General features: G+C 37.6%; 1 protein-coding gene across 2 annotated transcripts in view; it reads left to right on the forward strand.

The window, feature by feature from the left end:
• Window positions 1–18,495, forward strand: part of CFAP46 (cilia and flagella associated protein 46) — a 143,636-nt gene that overhangs the window by 106,699 nt on the left and 18,442 nt on the right. For both annotated transcript variants that reach the window (XM_074959109.1, XM_074959110.1), the window contains 11 exons: window positions 1,958–2,146; window positions 4,054–4,242; window positions 5,932–6,066; window positions 7,294–7,473; window positions 8,428–8,598; window positions 9,287–9,384; window positions 10,263–10,342; window positions 11,030–11,211; window positions 13,611–13,732; window positions 14,179–14,261; window positions 16,108–16,272. In XM_074959109.1, the coding sequence (XP_074815210.1) occupies window positions 1,958–2,146; window positions 4,054–4,242; window positions 5,932–6,066; window positions 7,294–7,473; window positions 8,428–8,598; window positions 9,287–9,384; window positions 10,263–10,342; window positions 11,030–11,211; window positions 13,611–13,732; window positions 14,179–14,261; window positions 16,108–16,272 (1,594 nt within the window). The remainder of the gene's footprint in view (window positions 1–1,957; window positions 2,147–4,053; window positions 4,243–5,931; window positions 6,067–7,293; window positions 7,474–8,427; window positions 8,599–9,286; window positions 9,385–10,262; window positions 10,343–11,029; window positions 11,212–13,610; window positions 13,733–14,178; window positions 14,262–16,107; window positions 16,273–18,495) is intronic.

Here is an 18,495-nt window from a genome sequence, read left to right on the forward strand (position 1 = left end):
TTCCTTGTGTGGCAGCCGCCCAGCAGGCTATCAATTGCCATGGGCTGCGCCTGCCCTCTGCCTTGGAGTTGCTCCCCGGAGCCTCCTGCTTGCTGTGCGGGGGGGAAAAAGGGGGCTAATGTCAGGGTGTCCCCCTGTTCCTGCACCCCACTTACCCCATTTCCATAGAGCCGAGGGGGACACGACAGGGTTCAGGACAGAGGAAGCTTCCTGGCAGCAGCTTCTGTCTCAACTTGCTGATCTACTTAAAAGGCAGTGGGGTCAGCGTACTTTAAGTGGCAATGCGCATCTCTCTCTCTCTCACACACACACACTGTGTGTGTCTCTGTCTGCCATGCTGTCTCCCCTCCCTCCATTCGTGCTCCCTTGTAGAGTGTGAGGCTACATTAACAACAGTGGGTTAACCCCTGAGGGCTCAGCTGATTGCTAGTGCATCATTTAGCAGTAAGGCATCCCCTGGGAAATATCCCACCCTCTGACTTCACCACCTCAACCAAGCTTCACAATCATCATCACTATGTACCAGTATTAAATTGTTTGTTTAAAACTTATACTGTGTGTGTGTTTGTGTGTGTGTGTGTGTGTGTGTGTATGTATGTATGTGTGTATGTATATATATATATATATATATAGTCTTTTGTCTGGTGAAAAAAATTTCCCTGGAACCTAACCCACCCCATTTACATTAATTCCTATGGGGATATTGGATTCGCTTAACATCATTTAGTTTAAAGTCACATTTTTCAGGAATATAACTACAACGTTAAGCAAGGAGTTATTGTATGGGGCAAAAATCTCCACAGAATAGAGCAGGATACATTAAAAAAAAATCAAAGATCTAGTTGAAAAGGGATGCATGTGTGTCAGTCAGTCCCTTCTATTTGGCCAGTGATGCAGCTCTGGATACCCTGCTTGTCCAGTTCTCCCACAGGTTTCTCCATGATTTTTCCTTTGTGACTTCTTACACGTGGAAAAATTTTTGTGAGCTGGTCTGAAATGCCACTGTCCTCTGACCTCGCCTGAAGACCCACTTCTACTGTGATGCAAATGATTTTGGCAAGGATATGAAGAATTTCAGGATAGTCTGTATATTTTTGTGTATAAAAATAAAGTAGGTTTTATTATCTAGATGAGGGCAGTTGCTCCCTGTCCACTTTACTTGTCCATTGTACCCTTATTTCTTTCCCTGCTTTATTATTTTCATAGAAATATGTCAGTGTGCTATAATGTGCAAAACCGGCCCCAGGACCGACCCCTGGGGCACTCCACTTGACACCGGCTGCCAACTAGACATGGAGCCATTGATCACTACCCGTTGAGCCCGACAATCTAGCCAGCTTTCTACCCACCTTATAGTGCATTCATTCAGCCCATACTTCTTTAACTTGCTGACAAGAATACTGTGGGAGACCGTGTCAAAAGCTTTGCTAAAGTCAATCCAAAAAGTTTTTAAGGTCAGGCTTGACAAAGCCCTGGCTGGGATGATTTAATTGGGGATTGGTCCTGCTTTGAGCAGGGGGTTGGACTAGATGACCTCCTGAGGTCCCTTCCAACCCTGATATTCTATGATTCTATGATTGAATGTAGTGATCTCATTATTATTTATTTAAAATGTGTGCCTCAAATAATTAAAGGCGTTCTGAAATTCTAACTTTAATCCAATAAATTAACAAAAATATTAACACTGTATATTTAAAGATAGGTCGGGCGCGGTGGCGTGTGCCTGTAATCCCAGCTGCTTGGGAGGCTGAGGCTGGCAGATTGCTCGGGTTGTGGGCTGCGGTGCACTATGCTGATCAGATGTCCAGAGCCACTGACAGCCTGGCCAGCAGGTGGAGGACTGGCTAGAACAATGCGACTGATGTGTTGCGATCAGTGTTCTCTCTGTGAGGGCTGATGGACCAATCGATTACGGTGATTTAAAGATGGACTTCCACTCAATTTTTTTATATTTCAGATTAGAAATATTAGTATGCCATTAATGAGACGGCTTGCTAATCTGAAGCTAAGCTTTGTGGAAATTAATTTGGATATTCTTCATCTTGTTAATGCGGAAAAAAAGCGGAAAGAGCTGAGAGAGGGATCACTTAATCAAGTTGTTGAAGAATTTGTCAGGTTAACACCTGATAGTGCTTCTGTGGAACAGGTAATTACATATGATCCTTCCTGTGATTTAGCTATAAATGTTATATTTAAAAAAAAATCCTTGTGTTAGGCTAGAGGGATCGCCTTAGCCAGCAATTAATAACTGATTAATAACTGCTAAACAGGAGAAAGGGCTGGCAAATGTTTCATTTGAATATGGGGGCACAGAACATTCAAGTATGGGTTTTCACTAGCTTGTTAAGACCTTGCCTGTTCTCTGTGCCAAAAAGGCTCTTGTCTCTCCAGGGCAAAGGCTTAAGGATTATTGTCAGAAGCAAAAGTTGAGTGAAATTGAGCTGTCTTCACTGAACTACATTTTCCCCATTAAATCACACTCTTTTCACCATCCATACACATACTATGACTGCAGCATTGTACTTCATCCTAAAGACCCTTCATTTTCAGTTTTTTACTGAGAAATTCCCAGGTTTTTAAAAAAACAATTCGTTTTTTTTACAGATTTTTTCACCTAAATTTTGGACCACTCAACAACATGAAAATACTGATTATTTTAAGAAAATCCAATATATTTCATTAGGTTTGTTAATAATAAATTAGTCTTAGTAGAAATGTAGGGCTGTCTGTTAAAGTAAGGCAATGTAATGGAAGATACACACACATGCACATGCATATGTATATGTTCTATTAATATACTTCATGAAATAAACCACAGTATTTAACTACTTTTACTTTCAGATCTGTTACTTTTTTCTATTTGTTGCTTTTTTTCCGTCCTCCCATTCCAGAATATTAACCCCAAAATTTACCCTGAAAATCATGAAGTTAACTTTGTGCACCGATTTTCACTCATTTTTCAGTATTTGTAATAAACCTGAATAGAAAGGCCTTTGCTCATCTTCCACCTAATAGTCCCAATCAACGCTCCTGCTGTAAACTGTCTGCTATGAATCCTCATAAATACTGCATCACTGGCCACCCAGTACCTCCAGGTATAGTGCTTACTATAGTGAGTTTAGAGGATCAACCCCTAGATTAACCCCTGCTCTTTTGGCTAGGTTATCTGAATGGTGTAAGTGGGCATAGCTCCATTTAAGTAGATGTATCTACACTGGTTCACCGTAGTTGAGAATCTGGCCCTCTGACACTGTCTACTCTTATTAGTCCATTAGTGAGTATATGAGGTTAACCTTGCACACTCCAGAAAGATATGTAGTTATTTTAGAAAAAAAAGCAATGGTTCTCTACATAACAAGATCAGGATTGTTCTAAGAAACTAATACCTGGAAGCTGAAGCTAGACAAATTCATACCAGAAATAAGGTGCAAATTTTTAACAGTGAGGGTAATTCATCATTGAAACAACTTATCAAGAGATGTGGTGGATTCTCTGTCACTTGAAGTCTTTAAATCAGTATTGTATGTCTTTCTAAAAGACAGGCTATAACTTGTCCAGAAGGTATAGGCTTGATGTATGAATCACTTGGTGCAATTCTACACCCTGCATTATGCAGGTGAGTAGAGATGATCAAAATTGTCCCATTTGGCCTTGAAAATTAACAGAGCCCTTGATATGCTTTGGTAAAGCAAATAGTGGAAATTAGTTTCCAATATTGATAATTTTGGAAATTCTCATATTTATAAATTTTAGTATATTGAATTTCAGCATTCAAAATAAAATAGATTTATTTTCTGTTTTCATTTTCTATTATTGCTTCAGGGTTCAAAAAAGGGAGGAATAGAGCTGAAACTATCTTTATGTTTTCAGAGAAAAGAAGGTTACATGAAGTTGAAGAATTAATTATTAGGTTTCACATGCAACCCCAAAACCCAATATTTCAAGCTAAAGGGTGATATAAATCTATGAATCGTTCATTCGTTCATGTTGTCTTAGAGAACATTTATTTTATATATGAAAATGTGACTTGATTTAACATTTTGATTTTACCAGGGATGGATAGACATAGGACGGACTGTGGGTCACGTTGCGCTGGCTCAGTTAGCAAGTCTACAGAGTCTTTATACAGGATGTCCTGATATCAAAGCCAAGTACCTGTATCTCACTGGGAAAACTCTGCGTTTACTTGCAGTTAATGTGGACCCCTTAAATTCAGATATTTACTGGAATGAAACTGTTACGGTATGAATTTGGTTCTAAATTAAGATTATTAGATATATATTGATAAGTGCTTACTAGAATGTTGCTCTTTATGTACTGTTAATGCTTTTTTAATTGAGGGATAGTTGTGCAAATTAGTCAGAACCCATAGTTAAAGGAGCCTTGCCTTCCCCAGAGCTCCTAGGTGCATACCTTCGCCTGTGTTCTGCAGCCCCATGTGGCTGGCCACCTCTGCTGTAGCCCTGCTTCCTCATTCCCTTTGAGATGTGTTCCTGGGGGCTTGTCTAAACAAATGGTTAGTGCAGGACAAGCTGAGGAGTAAATCTGCAACACAGTAGCAGGCCACACACTAACTGTCCATGTGAACCCTGCTACTGCACACTAAAAGTTCCCTAGTGTAGTTTGATCTAATCCACTTTTAAATGGGAATAGGTAATTGCACACTAGGGAACTTTTAACCAGGTCCACATGAACAGTTATTGAACAGCGCATTAGTGCACTGTAGATTTACATCCCATCTTGCCATGCACTGTTTGTGTAGACAAATCCTGGGAGGGACTTAGCAGTCCGTGCTCTCCCAGAGCACAGGGTGTAAAATTGTGTATGTCTTTTGTATAGGCTGTGCAGTGAGAGGGAGACTTCTGTGCTTGTCTGTATGGGCCAGGCAGAATCTGATTCTGAATGAAAATATATAAAATGCAGTGAATGTTATTTGATAAGCTCAAGTTTACGTCTTTTTACAGTATTTTGACCACTGGGCGAAAAGAGTTGAGCCTCTTCAAATCCTGAATAAAAACGTTCATGAGAGCTGAACTGAGCAGAACATTTACCAGAATGTAAAATAGTGATGTCAGGGCCTGGAGGAGAAGGTTTTCTTTAACTCTTTCACCACTGCTTCCCCACTACATTACTGTGTAGCACAGTGTTGCCTACTATTGTGATTTTTATCATGTGTCTCATGATATTTGTTGCTTTTCTTAAAGCCCTGGCTCCTGGAGTTAAGGGAATATGTGAGAATCTGTTTTCATTTAAAAATATAAAAGTAAGCTAGCTCTCATGTTTGTAGAGAGAAACTTGAAAATATATACCCTAATTCTCAAAAACCAAAAGGCAAATATAACCTTTTCGGATGTGAAAAGGAGTATTTGTGGCACCTCAGAGACTAACAAATTCATTTGAGCATAAGCTTTCTTGAGCTACAGCTCACTTCATCGGATGCATGTCTCTAAGGTGCCACAAGTACTCCTTTTCTTTTTGCGAATACAGACTAACACGGCTGCTACTCTGAAACCTAGTTTTTTAGTATGAGTCCTTTTAACACTGCACTGTACCTGAGTAAGTACCTCATGCTCTGGTGGGCAGTTTATGTCCCACCATTAAAGTTAATAAAGTTGTGGTCTCCTGCTTAAAAATCCATCCCCATGTTTGTGTTTCATTCTCCTACGAGTCCTGATTAATGTTAGGTACTTAGCAGATTCATCACTATCACATGCTAACCAGAGTTTAATGCCTCATAAACTTGCTAATTCACTTGATATTATAAAGGTATTATTGTGGTGAGATACACCCTCTCTCCATTTTTAAGGCTGAAACTAGCTTACTCTTTATCCAGCTGAATTTCACTCCTCCTAACTTTAAGCACAATAACTAATCCACTTAATTTTAGTGGGATAGATATATTAATGAATCCTCTCTGTTACTGGTGGGTAGGAAGAAACTCCATTGAACACCATGAAACCTCCCACAACCAAAGCAGAATGCAATGAACGTGAAATGAAAAGTAGCAGTTCTCCAATTAGTAAAAACCAACATGATGAGCAAAGGAAGAAAGCAAATGAATTAAAGGTATTTTACATAGATATTTATATAAATAACTTGAGGGCTTCCTTTTTATGCTGGGGCTGATTAGCCTCATGGGTGAGGTGTTTTTAGCAAATGGAATCTGAGGCTGAAGAATGAGTGTTGTAGCAGAATTCACTTTTACAGACAATTAACATTTTAATACTGAAGCTTTTAATTAAATATCCAAAGTAAAGAAGCAAACAGAAAATGGGGTTGGCAAGCTGCCAAAGGCATATTGTTCCAAATACAAGTTACAAAACCTGTTGGATTCTTCTTTCTCGTCATCTCCCCTGCTCTCCCTTCACATTTTCCTCTTCTTTCACTCTTACCCCTTTTCCCCATCTCCCTGGTTGCTACAGGTTAGCTAACCTCCTCTTCCCTAACTAGCTGTCATTTGGTTTAATTTGTATTCAGAACTGAGTTGGGACAGAGTGTCTGGGATTTGCACAATATACAGTAAATAAACAAGGCAAACGTAAATGTGCCTGTTCTTCTTGTAAGAACTTTGAATTATAGGAGAGGAAACCCGCTTGAGGAGAAGGGGGAATTGAGACTAAAGAGTTTTTAACTTGCCTGAGTGTGTACAATCCCATATTCTTTACTTTTGGCATATTTTTGGTACATTCTTGTTCTTGAACATTTTGAAGTTTTCTGCTTCAGGTGACTGGATCAAGAAGCTGGGCTGGTGTCTTTATTGCCGGCAAACAGCTTGAAAATTACACAAGCCAGTCAGAGTAGGAAGTTACTCTCATTCACAAGTGGTTAGTGAGAAACAACTATAGTGATTATACATATGCCAATAGTGTTGATTGGCTAATAATGACTGGCATTTTGGTATAATACTAGCTAGTACATATACATAATTGTAGATGTTTTATTGTAGACATTTCTCTTTTAAAAGAAAAATATAAACTAAATGTTTAAGATTTGATGTTTTTAAAAAGAATAGTTTCATCGGTATAGCTCTCTACTAACTGATCATTCAGTCTAGTCTCCTGATTGCACACTATTAACTCTCACTGATGTTAATAGATATTAAATGTATTCCTTACAAGGAGACTAAACTTGTACAATTTTTCATCAAACTTTAAAAAAATACAATTATACAAGAACAAAACCAGATATTTCTGCCAAGATTGTAGTGATCAAAAATGCATCAATAATGTATTTATGTAATTTAACAAATATTTTAATGTAGAACATTTTTATTTTTATTTTTTTATTACTTAGAGAAAACGGATTTTGGCCCAAAGATACCTCTCTCAATCCAGTGAAGTTTTGCTTCAGTGCATGAATGTTGCATTCAGTAACAACATAATTGATATTCTGGCTGCTGCTAGTCTTGAAATCATTGAATGCATTGGACGATTTGATCCAGTTTCAAGTAGCCAGTTTTTGGCCCTTCATCAGGTAACACAACTGCTGCTTAAGTCCCTCTACAATATAAAAAAAGAGCTTTGAGTACCATAAGTAAATTTGTCTATTTGGATAGCATGACAACTGACCACTAACCCACTATGTAAGAACTAGGTAGTGGTATTATTATTAATAATAATTAAATATAAAATATGTTTGCTGATTTTAGTGGTTTTTGTCAGTGTATTATTGACATCTGACCGTTGTAAAACCTTGATAATTTTCATAGTATGGACTTCAGGTTTTCACTGGTAGATGCCATTATTGTATCATTTTACTATGTATAAAATATAATAAAATTAAATGAAAGAAAACTATACTGCAATAAAAAGTGCAATTCTGCCCTCTAAAGTGATTGTAAAAATGGCTGGGTTTCTAGGATTGTGAAAATGATGCCCTGGGTTTCTGCATTCATTGTGTTAAAGCGGATTGGAAAATTTTACCTGTACATTTGGTTTGTCAGATTGATATCAACATCAGTATGTCTAACCCTTGGCATTGTTGACCATTTTCCAGCAACTAATTTTCAGGCTTCCTGAAGGTGGTTTAAGCTGTCTTCTTCTAGTTACTTTGTGTTTATAGTTACTAGATACTGAATTGCTGAAATAAATTTCCGCACACCTTTGGAAGTACTCTTCTGACACAATCCCAGTGAGCCTGATTTGGAGGCCCAGGCTCCCATAAACTCATTAGATCTCTCCCTAGCTCAGTGCAGGGAGGAGCGTTCCAGCAATCAGGACTGACGGAGAGATCAATTTCAGAAAGGAAATTAATAGCTAAGAAATCTTCCAGTCCTCATAATTTATCGCCAAAGCTTTTACACTGTTTTGTAACTGTAAATAATGATAATATGTTTGCCATTTCATTTCACCTTTTATCTGACAAGCTTTTTCAATAACTATTTGTATGAAACATTTGGGAAAATAAACAAATATTAAAATATTACAGAGCTGTTCATCATCTATGATGATGAAGGATATCCTGCTAGCAGCCACTTCTAACACTAGCAGCTCTCAGCTGGCAGCACTATTGCATCTTCAACATCACTTAAAACAAAAAGGGGACATAACCAGTAATCTTCTCAAAAATGTGGAGCAGAGGCTAACTGCTACCTCAAAGGTAACTTTTTGAAGAGTACTATATATGAGTGGAACGAAGTTGCTCTGGAGCAAAATAATGGCCCCTCCTTTAATTCCTTTGGCCCTGGTCCTATAAACGCTTATGTACATGCTTAATTTTAAGCACGTGAAAAGTTCCTTTCACTTAAACTAAAGTTAATCATATGTATTTAATTTTTTACAAGATTAGAGCTGTGGTCTGCTCCTTTGTTTGGTAGGCAAAATGTTTGCTCCGGAAGATCTTATTCTTTCTCCCAAATTATACATTATTATGTATAATATTTGTACATATGTATTATAGTCTATACAATTCCTTTTACAGAGGAGTATAAATGGTCCAGGTGTATATTCCTATGGAAATGCTTGAATTGCTTTTAGAAAGTATAAATGTTGAGTTGAAATATTTTGCTATTCCTTTCTACTGATAATATAAATCGGTTTCAGCATTTGGTAGTTTTTTAGCTTGATATGCAGTATAGTAGGCAAATAACTCATGTTAATGTTAGCCATGAATTATTGCTTTAACTTCATTTATTGTGCACTACACTATTCTTTTCTAAGTATGCCTTCTGGAAATAACAGTGCCTTGTTTTTTGGAACTATTATAGATCAGTCTCTTGATGAATGCACTGTAAGTGTTGTTCATAAAAAGATAGGAAAAGTAATGTCAGTTTTAAATTATTGTACAGGCATGGGGAAATCTCTGTGTTCTTGCACAACATTTTAACATCATAAATGAATTGCCACCAAACTTCCATATACTCATTCTCCAGCATTCAAATGACAGGTATAAAACTTTATCATTTTGTTTTGTACAAACTTTATTTTCCTTTTCCCAAGTTATTTTGACTGTTTTTTTATCTTTTACTTCTAATTATGTTGATTTTGTAATTTAGGGTAAGTGAACAAGTTCAGAAAAAATAAGAACTGACCAAAACTCAAACATGAACCTAAAGTCATTTTTAAGTTTCCACAGTTCTCTCTCTTTCTATTCCTCAGGTGGACAGGAGAGAGCCAAAATCTTTAAAGTGGTCCACTTTACAGCCCCCATGTTTCACTATGCATCCCTATAGAGACTGTGGGAAGAGTGAGACTCAGTGATTGAAGGACCAGATGTGTATTAGTGAAAGTCTCTTAACAGAGAATCTTCTCCCCAAGCTTCCACACACACACTTGGGTGATGTTTGCTTACAACTCTGCAGGCTCCCTGAAAGGAGAGATTTTCTTCCTTTTTTCATAAGGGTATATGTATACAGCATGTGGGAGAATGCTTTCCAATGCAGATAGACAGGCTTGAGCTATTGCACTAAAAATAGCAGTGTGGCCGTGGCCACTTCAATTAGCCACCCAAGTATAAGCCCACCCAACCCCCTGGGTACATAGTCAGCTAGCCCAAATTACTGCCCATGGCCACACTGCTATTTTTAGCATGCTAGCTCAAGTAGAGCTAGTGCATCTGTCTACCCACTCTGGGACGCATCCTTCCAGCTGTTGTATAGACATACCCTGAGAAAGTGTCGGAGCGGGGGGAAAGGGGGTGGACAAGAAAATTAGTGCAGCAATTCAAAGACCACCAGGGTAGTGGTAACTATTGCTTTGAAAGGCTGAAAGGTCTGAATATGTGAATAGTCAAATATTCCATTCTATTTTTATTGCTTTCCATAGATCAATGTTGTATAGTGCAATGATTGATAAGCCAAAACTCAGTAGCGGACAACAGAAAGGAAAACCAGGTCAGCCAATGGGTGAGTGTCTCTGTTTAGAAATAAAGTGATCAAAATGGTGATGTTAGGAGATCCATAGCTCTCACTGTTGCATTCAGTACAAGAAAATCCAACTCATGCTGTCAAGCAATGGATATAATTTTAAGACAGTGTGCTAAGGGGTATAGTCTTATCTTGATACCTGGAAATTTATGTACATAAATCCCATTAATGCCCGTGGAAGTTATATGCATAACAGATGTACTGTTTCTATGCTTATCACTAGTCCAAATTTACAATAACCTAATCGCGTTGTTTATGAGGGCCAAAAAATGGTCAAAGTCAGAATAATGGTTATTGTAAACTTTTTATTGTTATACCCTTCTTATAGGTCAGGTGTGATTTGTGTGTTTTAAAGTATTATATGTCATAATAATAAAATGCAAACACATCTTTAATAGCATGGGGGAGAAATAATTTTTCTTGCAGCACCAGGGAATGTGCTTTTAGATACTAGATTCTCTTTCTGCCACTGTGTCTCCAAGTTCAAGACAGACTTATATTACTGTTTTTTTCCTCGATATTGACCATACCTAAATAATTGTGCTGTTGTTTAATACTATATTTTAACCCTTTATATACTGGAATTATTCAAAGTGGAATATAAAAAAATCTGTGGCTATGTGGAAATTATTTTTTTAGAAAGAAATACTTTTTTTCTTTTATTAGTGCGGGCTAAAGTTTCTCGTTTTCCTGTGAATCCTGATACAATCTTGATTTTGTTGGGAAAAGTACATCTTTACAAACAGGAAAGGATGAACAATCTCCTCGGACAGGAAATAGAAAAGAAATTCCATGTAGAGAAAATTGACTTTCAAAAATGGCAAGAAACTACTCCCAAAATAGATATGGTAATATATTTGATTCAGGATTTTTATTTTTAAAATAGACATTAAAATATATACGGAAGATAAAACAAAAAGCTGGGCAAAATAGCCCTCATCTACAGTTTCTAACATTTATTTCAAATGCAACTTCTTATAAGCTCTGTAACTGTTATCTCCTGTGTATGCTCTACTTTGAAACTTACCGTTATTTTCTTTGCTCTAAATAGTAGAGTGTTGTTCTGTTGTTGTTGTTGTTGAGATTTTTTTCAACAGTTTTGAACTTCCTTAACAATTTAGACTGATGGAATGTTGATGTAAAATGAGATTCATAATTTGTCCCCAAATGGAATATTGTATATCTTAAGAGGTCTTCATTTATATTTATATATAAAAATTAGGGAAAAGGTTTTGAAAAGAAACTATAGGAGTTAGGTACCAAGCTCCCCCTTGGCTTTAATTCCCTTAGGCATTCCTGAAAATCATTAGGTCCCTATTAAGCCCTAATCCTGTGAAGATTTACATAGTGCTTAACCTTAAATAGTCAATGGAACTGCTCAGAGTACATAAAGTTAAAGCTCTTGCATAAGTAATTGCAGGATTGGGTCCTTAGTATGCATTCATTTGCGTTTAGATTGCAAGATCACAGGAAATTGATGTCAACTCAAGAACTCTGGCTTCATTAGATTAGATATGCTTTTACACACAGTAGTTAATTTTCTTACAGGCATATAATATGTGATGTTCAAATGTCAAAACTTTTTTCTTAATTTATAGCCTCCTAACAAAAGCACTGAAAAACATCTATAATTTAATAAAAAAGGTTGATCAAATAAATCTTTGTCTGAGATTGTCAGTGTTTCATGTCCCGTGTGCAGCATAATAACGTGAGAAGACTGCATGCTTGTAAAGCTGAAATGGTAGTTTATTTTAAAGCACCTATTTACAGATTTGCTGCAATTGCAGCTAGCATTCAAGCCATTTGCACACAGACTGACTTCTTCTTGCCTTTTCCAGATACTTCTTTCCTGCAATCTGCACTTCTCCAAGTTTCATGGAGGTTGCTACATCACTACTAGTAAAAGCAGGCCTCTAGTAATTAGGTGACGATACATATGTAACTGGGTGATAAATAACATGTCTGAAACGAGAACCCTTGCTTTTTAAAAACTTTAAATGCTTATTTTTGGTTTAAAACAAATCTTTGAATACCACCAATTATCAGGAAGGAATTTTAAAACTAAAAGGAGAACCTTATCTTTTCCATCCCAGTGTCCCTCAGCAAAAATCCTGATTAAAGCTGGTGGGCAAAATATTGATGAATTTGTTTGTAGCCATAACCAGCCTTAGTTGTCATGGAGACCTATCTGATAATTATTTTGGTTCCCTCTCCTCTCCCTTCCTTTTGACCAATAAGGAATAGCAATAGCGTGATAACATAGGTTAGAATGAACACGGCCAGAGTTTTAAAACACTGGCCTCCATGTGTGCATATGAACTGTATGTATTGTATGTATGTACTTGAAAGGCTAAGACCTGCCTGTTGAGTTAATAAATGCTGTCACTTGCCTGCAAAGGATAGAATTTACTTCACAGAACCCATCTGCTACATGTGGATATGATAGCATTTATCAACTGTACATACAGACATTTAGTACTTCACAATAGCATGTGTAAGTGTTCATGCACACACATAGTTACACCCACACAAATGGAGACTGGGGTGAGATAGCTCTAAAAATGGACCTTTCAGTGTAAAATTAAAATTGTATGTGTCTTTAACTTTTCCTTTCTATGCTATTCAATTATTTCCCTCTTCCTTTTATTTCTAATCTACTTTCTCCCTCCTCTCTGTCCATTTCTTCTTTCACCTCCTTTCATCTTTGCCTGTCAGTTCTCTTCCCATCTGTTTTCCTCAGCCTGTTTGAGTCCCTCATCAGCCTCTCTCCCTCTGGGGCCATACCTTTTCTCTACTACTCCCATCTACTATTCACATTTCCCCTTTCTTACTTTTCCTTCCTTGATTTGTGCCATCACTTTACTTCTGTCTTTTTCTGGTCTTCTCTCTTCTTTCTCCTTCTCCTCCTTCCAGCTAGCTCCTTTACAGCAATTCAAGTGTTATTCAGTATAAAGTATTTGTAGCTAAAATATCTTATTTTATATCCCCAGGCATTATTGCACTGATTCTTGCATTAGAGAAGGGATTGTCAACAAAATGCTGACATTAATAAAGCATTCAGAGAGAGCAATTTTAAAACATAATTAATTCAGTGATTTAAGGAAAATTGTTTATTTTAATATTATGATGTTTCAATTAGTTACAAACTATGATGATTCCATTTAGCCCTGATTAACCTATTGTACTTCCCATCTTTGTTGTCATTTAACTTTGTAAGCATTCTAATGTTTTTTTATTTGTATGATAGAATCTAACAGAAAACATAAATGAAAATGAGAAAAATTTTACATCAGATTTCTGTGATATTTTAAAAGCCATGGAAGAATATCTGAAACCAGTTTTGCCAGTATTTGATTTTACTGATTTTAGGTAAGATTTTTACAAATGTTTTATCATCTCCTTTCCTAAATCATATTAAAATTAACATTAAAAATATTTATGAAGTTAGTTCCTGATCCTGCAAAAACATACACAGATGCTTAGTTTTAAGCAGGAATAGTCCCATGAAAGGAACTACTTATGTTTTTAAAGGTAACATATGTAAGTCTTTGCAGGATCAGGTCTTAAATAGGATTAATGGCCATCACTGTTAAATGTTACTGTATAACAAAAGTTATATAGTGTTAAAATCAGAGTTGAAACATTATCATTAAACTATTTAAGGCTTGCATTTTCCAAGGAACGTAAGGGAGGTAGGCCCTCCAACATCCACTAAATTTCAATGACATTGAGACACTTATTTCCATCACAATGCTTTGAAAATCCAAGTTTGCCATGATATATGTAGTATTTTGAGATATAATTCTTATTTTCAGACAGCAGAGTCCATCAGTTTCAACAGCAGAATCAGGAAAAACAAAAGCCAAAGATAAGGAGACAAAACATACTGGATTACAAGGTATGTCATATCTAGAAAATAATATGTAGGGACAAATTTTGAAATACTGACACACAAACCCCCCCGCCGGCAACAGTTTGTAAGTACAAATAGTTGTAAGTGCAGTTTAGGCCATTTACCGGACATTTCCAGGTACTTGATTATGCCTGCAAAATAGCTGCTTAGATTATCCACTACCTTCAAAGCTGCACAAGCCCATAGCAAGACAATCTATTTGGGAGAAAAGATGACCCATTGCAGAAGGTCAAAAAGAGAGAATTTCTCTGGGATCCATCAGTCTCCTTATTCATCTTCTCCTCCACTCTTCTAGGCTGTGGGGGTCCTCACAGTCTGTATCACTTAGTACAGTCCTAGGCTTGGTCTATACTGAAAAGTGACAGCGGCATAGGTATTTTGGTCAGGGGTGTGAAAAAAAACACACCCCTGACCAACATAGTTCTGTCAAGAAAAACCTAGTGTGGATGCAGCTATGCCGATGGAAGATAGTCTTCGCTAAGTTTCAGAGTAGCAGCCGTGTCCACATATCTATTCGGGGGACACCATCATAGGGCCTAATCACATCAGCCACACTATCAGAGGCTCGTGCACCTACGCATCTACCAATGTGATATATGCCATCATATGCCAGCAATGCCCCTCTGCCATGTACATTGGCCAAACTGGACAGTCTCTACGTAAAAGAATAAATGGACACAAATCAGACGTCAAGAATTATAACATTCAAAAACTAGTCGGAGAACACTTCAATCTCTTTGGTCACTCGATTACAGACCTAAAAGTGGCAATTCTTCAACAAAAAAACTTCAAAAACAGACTCCAACGAGAGACTGCTGAATTGGAATTAATTTGCAAACTGGGTACAATTAATTTAGGCTTGAGTAAAGACTGGAAGTGGATGTGTCATTACACAAAGTAAAACTATTTCCTCATGTTTATTTCCCCTCCTACTGTTCTTGTATAGTGCTGGAAATGTCCCACCTTGATTATCACTACAAAAGGTTCTTCCTCCTCCCCACCACTCTCCTGCTGGTAATAGCTCACCTTTCCTGATCACTCTTGTTACAGTCTGTATGGTAACACCCATTGTTTCATGTTCTCTGTGTATATAAAATCTCCCCACTATATTTTCCACTGTATGCATCCGATTAAGTGATCTGTAGCTCACGAAAGCTTATGCTCTAATAAATTTGTTAGTTTCTTAGTCTTAGCTAAGTAGATGGATGCAGTGTCTACACTACAGCTTAGGTCAGAATAACTTATGTTGCTCAGGCTTGTGAATAAATCACCCCCCTGAGCGACATAAATTACACTGACATAAGCATCAGTGTGGACAGCACTATGTCAGTGGGAGAGCCACAGTTACAAGAAAGTAAGTAACCATTTTGTTTTGTTTCATACAGAAAGGTACTGCTGTCTTTGGATAATAGCTCCTTTGAAAGTGTACTCTGACTGAAATTCATTTAACTTGCCTTTTTGTTAGGATGTTGCATGTCAGAATGGGCAAGTCTGTACATTTCCTAATATTATTCCCATGTTGGAAACTGCATATATGTCAAATTCATGTGACATTGCTCGAGGGACAATATGGTTGTTAATGAGGTACTTTCTCCTCTGAAGGAGGAGTAGGCTCCACAAATGCATATCCTAAGAACTTTGCAGAGTCTCTCTTTGGATGGAGAGAATTATCCAGATTATTATTGAATTATTAATATTAAAAATATAATATAACATTATTTTAAAAGCATTTTGTGCAGTGGGATAAAGAAGAAACTCCATATTCCCAGGTAATTTTAATTATTAACATATTTATGAAGAATTACTAAATATCTCATTTTTGTTATATCAGGTGGACTTACGGATTTAGGTGATTGTGTGATATTACTAGCAGACAAACTACTTATGGAGTTACCTTTGGAAGCTCTAAGTATCTTTCAAGAGGAGGCAATAAGTTCTGTATCCAGAGACTTTTCTCTCCAAATTCTCTACAATCGAATACATGTAGAAGAACCAGGTACAATGATGATATCATAAAATCAATTATTTATCATGTTATTCATTTATTTTACATTGAATACATTTGACTATGAGACAAAATTTCATACCCAAAAGTTTCCTAGTAATATTGGCTGGAATATCTATTGAAAAAAGTATATGAAAACATACTATAGTTTTTCAGTAATGTACAGATTTATAATATCATTACAGGGTGAGCTTTTCTTTTTCTAAAAAAAAAAAAGCCACCAAGATTGAATCCACGCTAGGAGTCTGTCACCTCTCTGTAACCTACCTTTTGACCATACAGCTGAAAAACTTATCCAAGTTCTATGTACAGCCACTTTACCTGCAGTTCCTGCATGACTGATTTTGCAACATCTTTTGCAGTAGCTGTTCATGCTCAGCATTGCCAGCCTAGTGCTAATCTCAGATGAACAAAGGCATATCAGGACTAACAGCTATGTCCTCCCATTGTGGCAGCAATTCTGGGGTAGAGACAGGAATGGTGACAAATTTCAGAAGCCCTAACTTACATCCCCCTGTTTGCAATGTGGGATGTGATCCTGGACTAGGCTTAACAGACTAGTGACGGGAACAGCCAGAGTGGCTGCCACAATGCAGAAATTTAGCTTCGCCCAAACTTCACAGTGTGACTGCAGGGTAGCGATGCAGATGGTCAAACATGTGGTGGAGGAGTGCACAATTAGAAGATTGGAGAGTGGATTACAACACCTTGCTGCCCTCGATATTCTGTCATCTAACTGCTGCATCGATCATATATGAAAGAAGAAAAAAAGTGTCAGTACAATATCTGCTTCCAAGGCCTCTAATTTAAAATATCCTGGACTTCCTTAAAGCGCTTGTAAAGTTTGTTAGACTTTAAATTTTGAAAGACCTTTTAGATTACACAAGTGGTTCTTAGAGCCATAACATTTGTAGTGGCTGTCAGAACAGAGAACAGAACAAAGAAGCTAAATTGAAAAATTCAGATTAAGGAAAGCGATTTAGGGTTTTGGTTATGCAGTGAGTTAGTACACAGCAAGCCGGGGTGTGAATGTATAGGACACTAGCTTGCCACGTAGTAACTTGCCAGGGGGACCCTACAGTCATGCACTAAAAGGTCTGTGTCAAAGAACACTGTGGAACTTTAGTGTATAATAGCAGGGTCCATGAAGCCAGTTAGTGCATGGCAAGCTTTTTCGCTGTAGATTCACACTCTGTCTTGCAACACACTAACTTGCTGTACAGACAAGCCCTAACATAAAACCGTATGTGACTAAGTTTTAAGACATGTTACCTCACAACTACTGAACCATTTTCCTTTATATTTAGCTGAGATTACACTGTGAGCTACATATTTCTTTTGATCCACTGAGCTATTGTTGCAAAATCTGTGAGAATTGTGTGAAAAGGATGGCTTGTATTACATGCCCAGAGACCTCAAACCCAGTTGAGAGGGCTGTTCTGATTTCTAAGGGTACTCACTGAATCAGATCATCTCCTGATTGTTTTGCATATTCCTCTGTGCAACCAGCATTCATAGAAACATAGGACTGGAAGGGGCCTCCAGAAGTCATCAAGTCCAATCTCCTGCTCTGTGGCAGGACCAAGTAAATCTAGACCATCTGTTACCGGTGTTTGTCCAACCCATTTTTAAAAACCTCCAATGATGGGGATTCCACAGCCTTCCTTGGAAACTTATTCCAGAGCTTCACTACACTTATAGTTAGAAAGTTATTCTACTATCTAACCTAAATCTCCATTGTTGCAAATTAAGCCTATTACTTCTTGTCCTACCTTCTGTGGACATGGAAAACAATTGATCACCATGCTTTTTATAATAGCCCTTAACATATTTGAAGACTGTTATCAGGTCACCCTCAGTCATCTTTTCGCAAGGCTGTCACCACCGCATCATGGGGATCCAGACCTAATAGTCAGAGCCAGAGTCTGCAGTCACAAGACAGGAGTCAGCTGGGTCAGGATTCCAGGAGATCAGAAGCAGGAGACAAACTGGAGATCATAACCACAAGTCAGAAACCAGAGTCAGGCTAGGTCAGGATACCAAGGGGTCGGAGGCAGGAAACAAATTGGAGGTCCTGAACCACAAGTCAGATGCCAGGAGTCAAGCTAGGTCAGGATACCAGGAAATCAAGGAGCAGAAGGCACACAGTACGGAGCAGGGTGGAGCCTAGTTGATCAGAAACTTTCCTGTTCCTGCCACTGGCTTAAGTAGGAC

This window comes from Natator depressus, chromosome 7, assembly GCF_965152275.1.
Source record: "Natator depressus isolate rNatDep1 chromosome 7, rNatDep2.hap1, whole genome shotgun sequence".
NCBI classification, from domain to species: Eukaryota; Metazoa; Chordata; order Testudines; family Cheloniidae; genus Natator; species Natator depressus.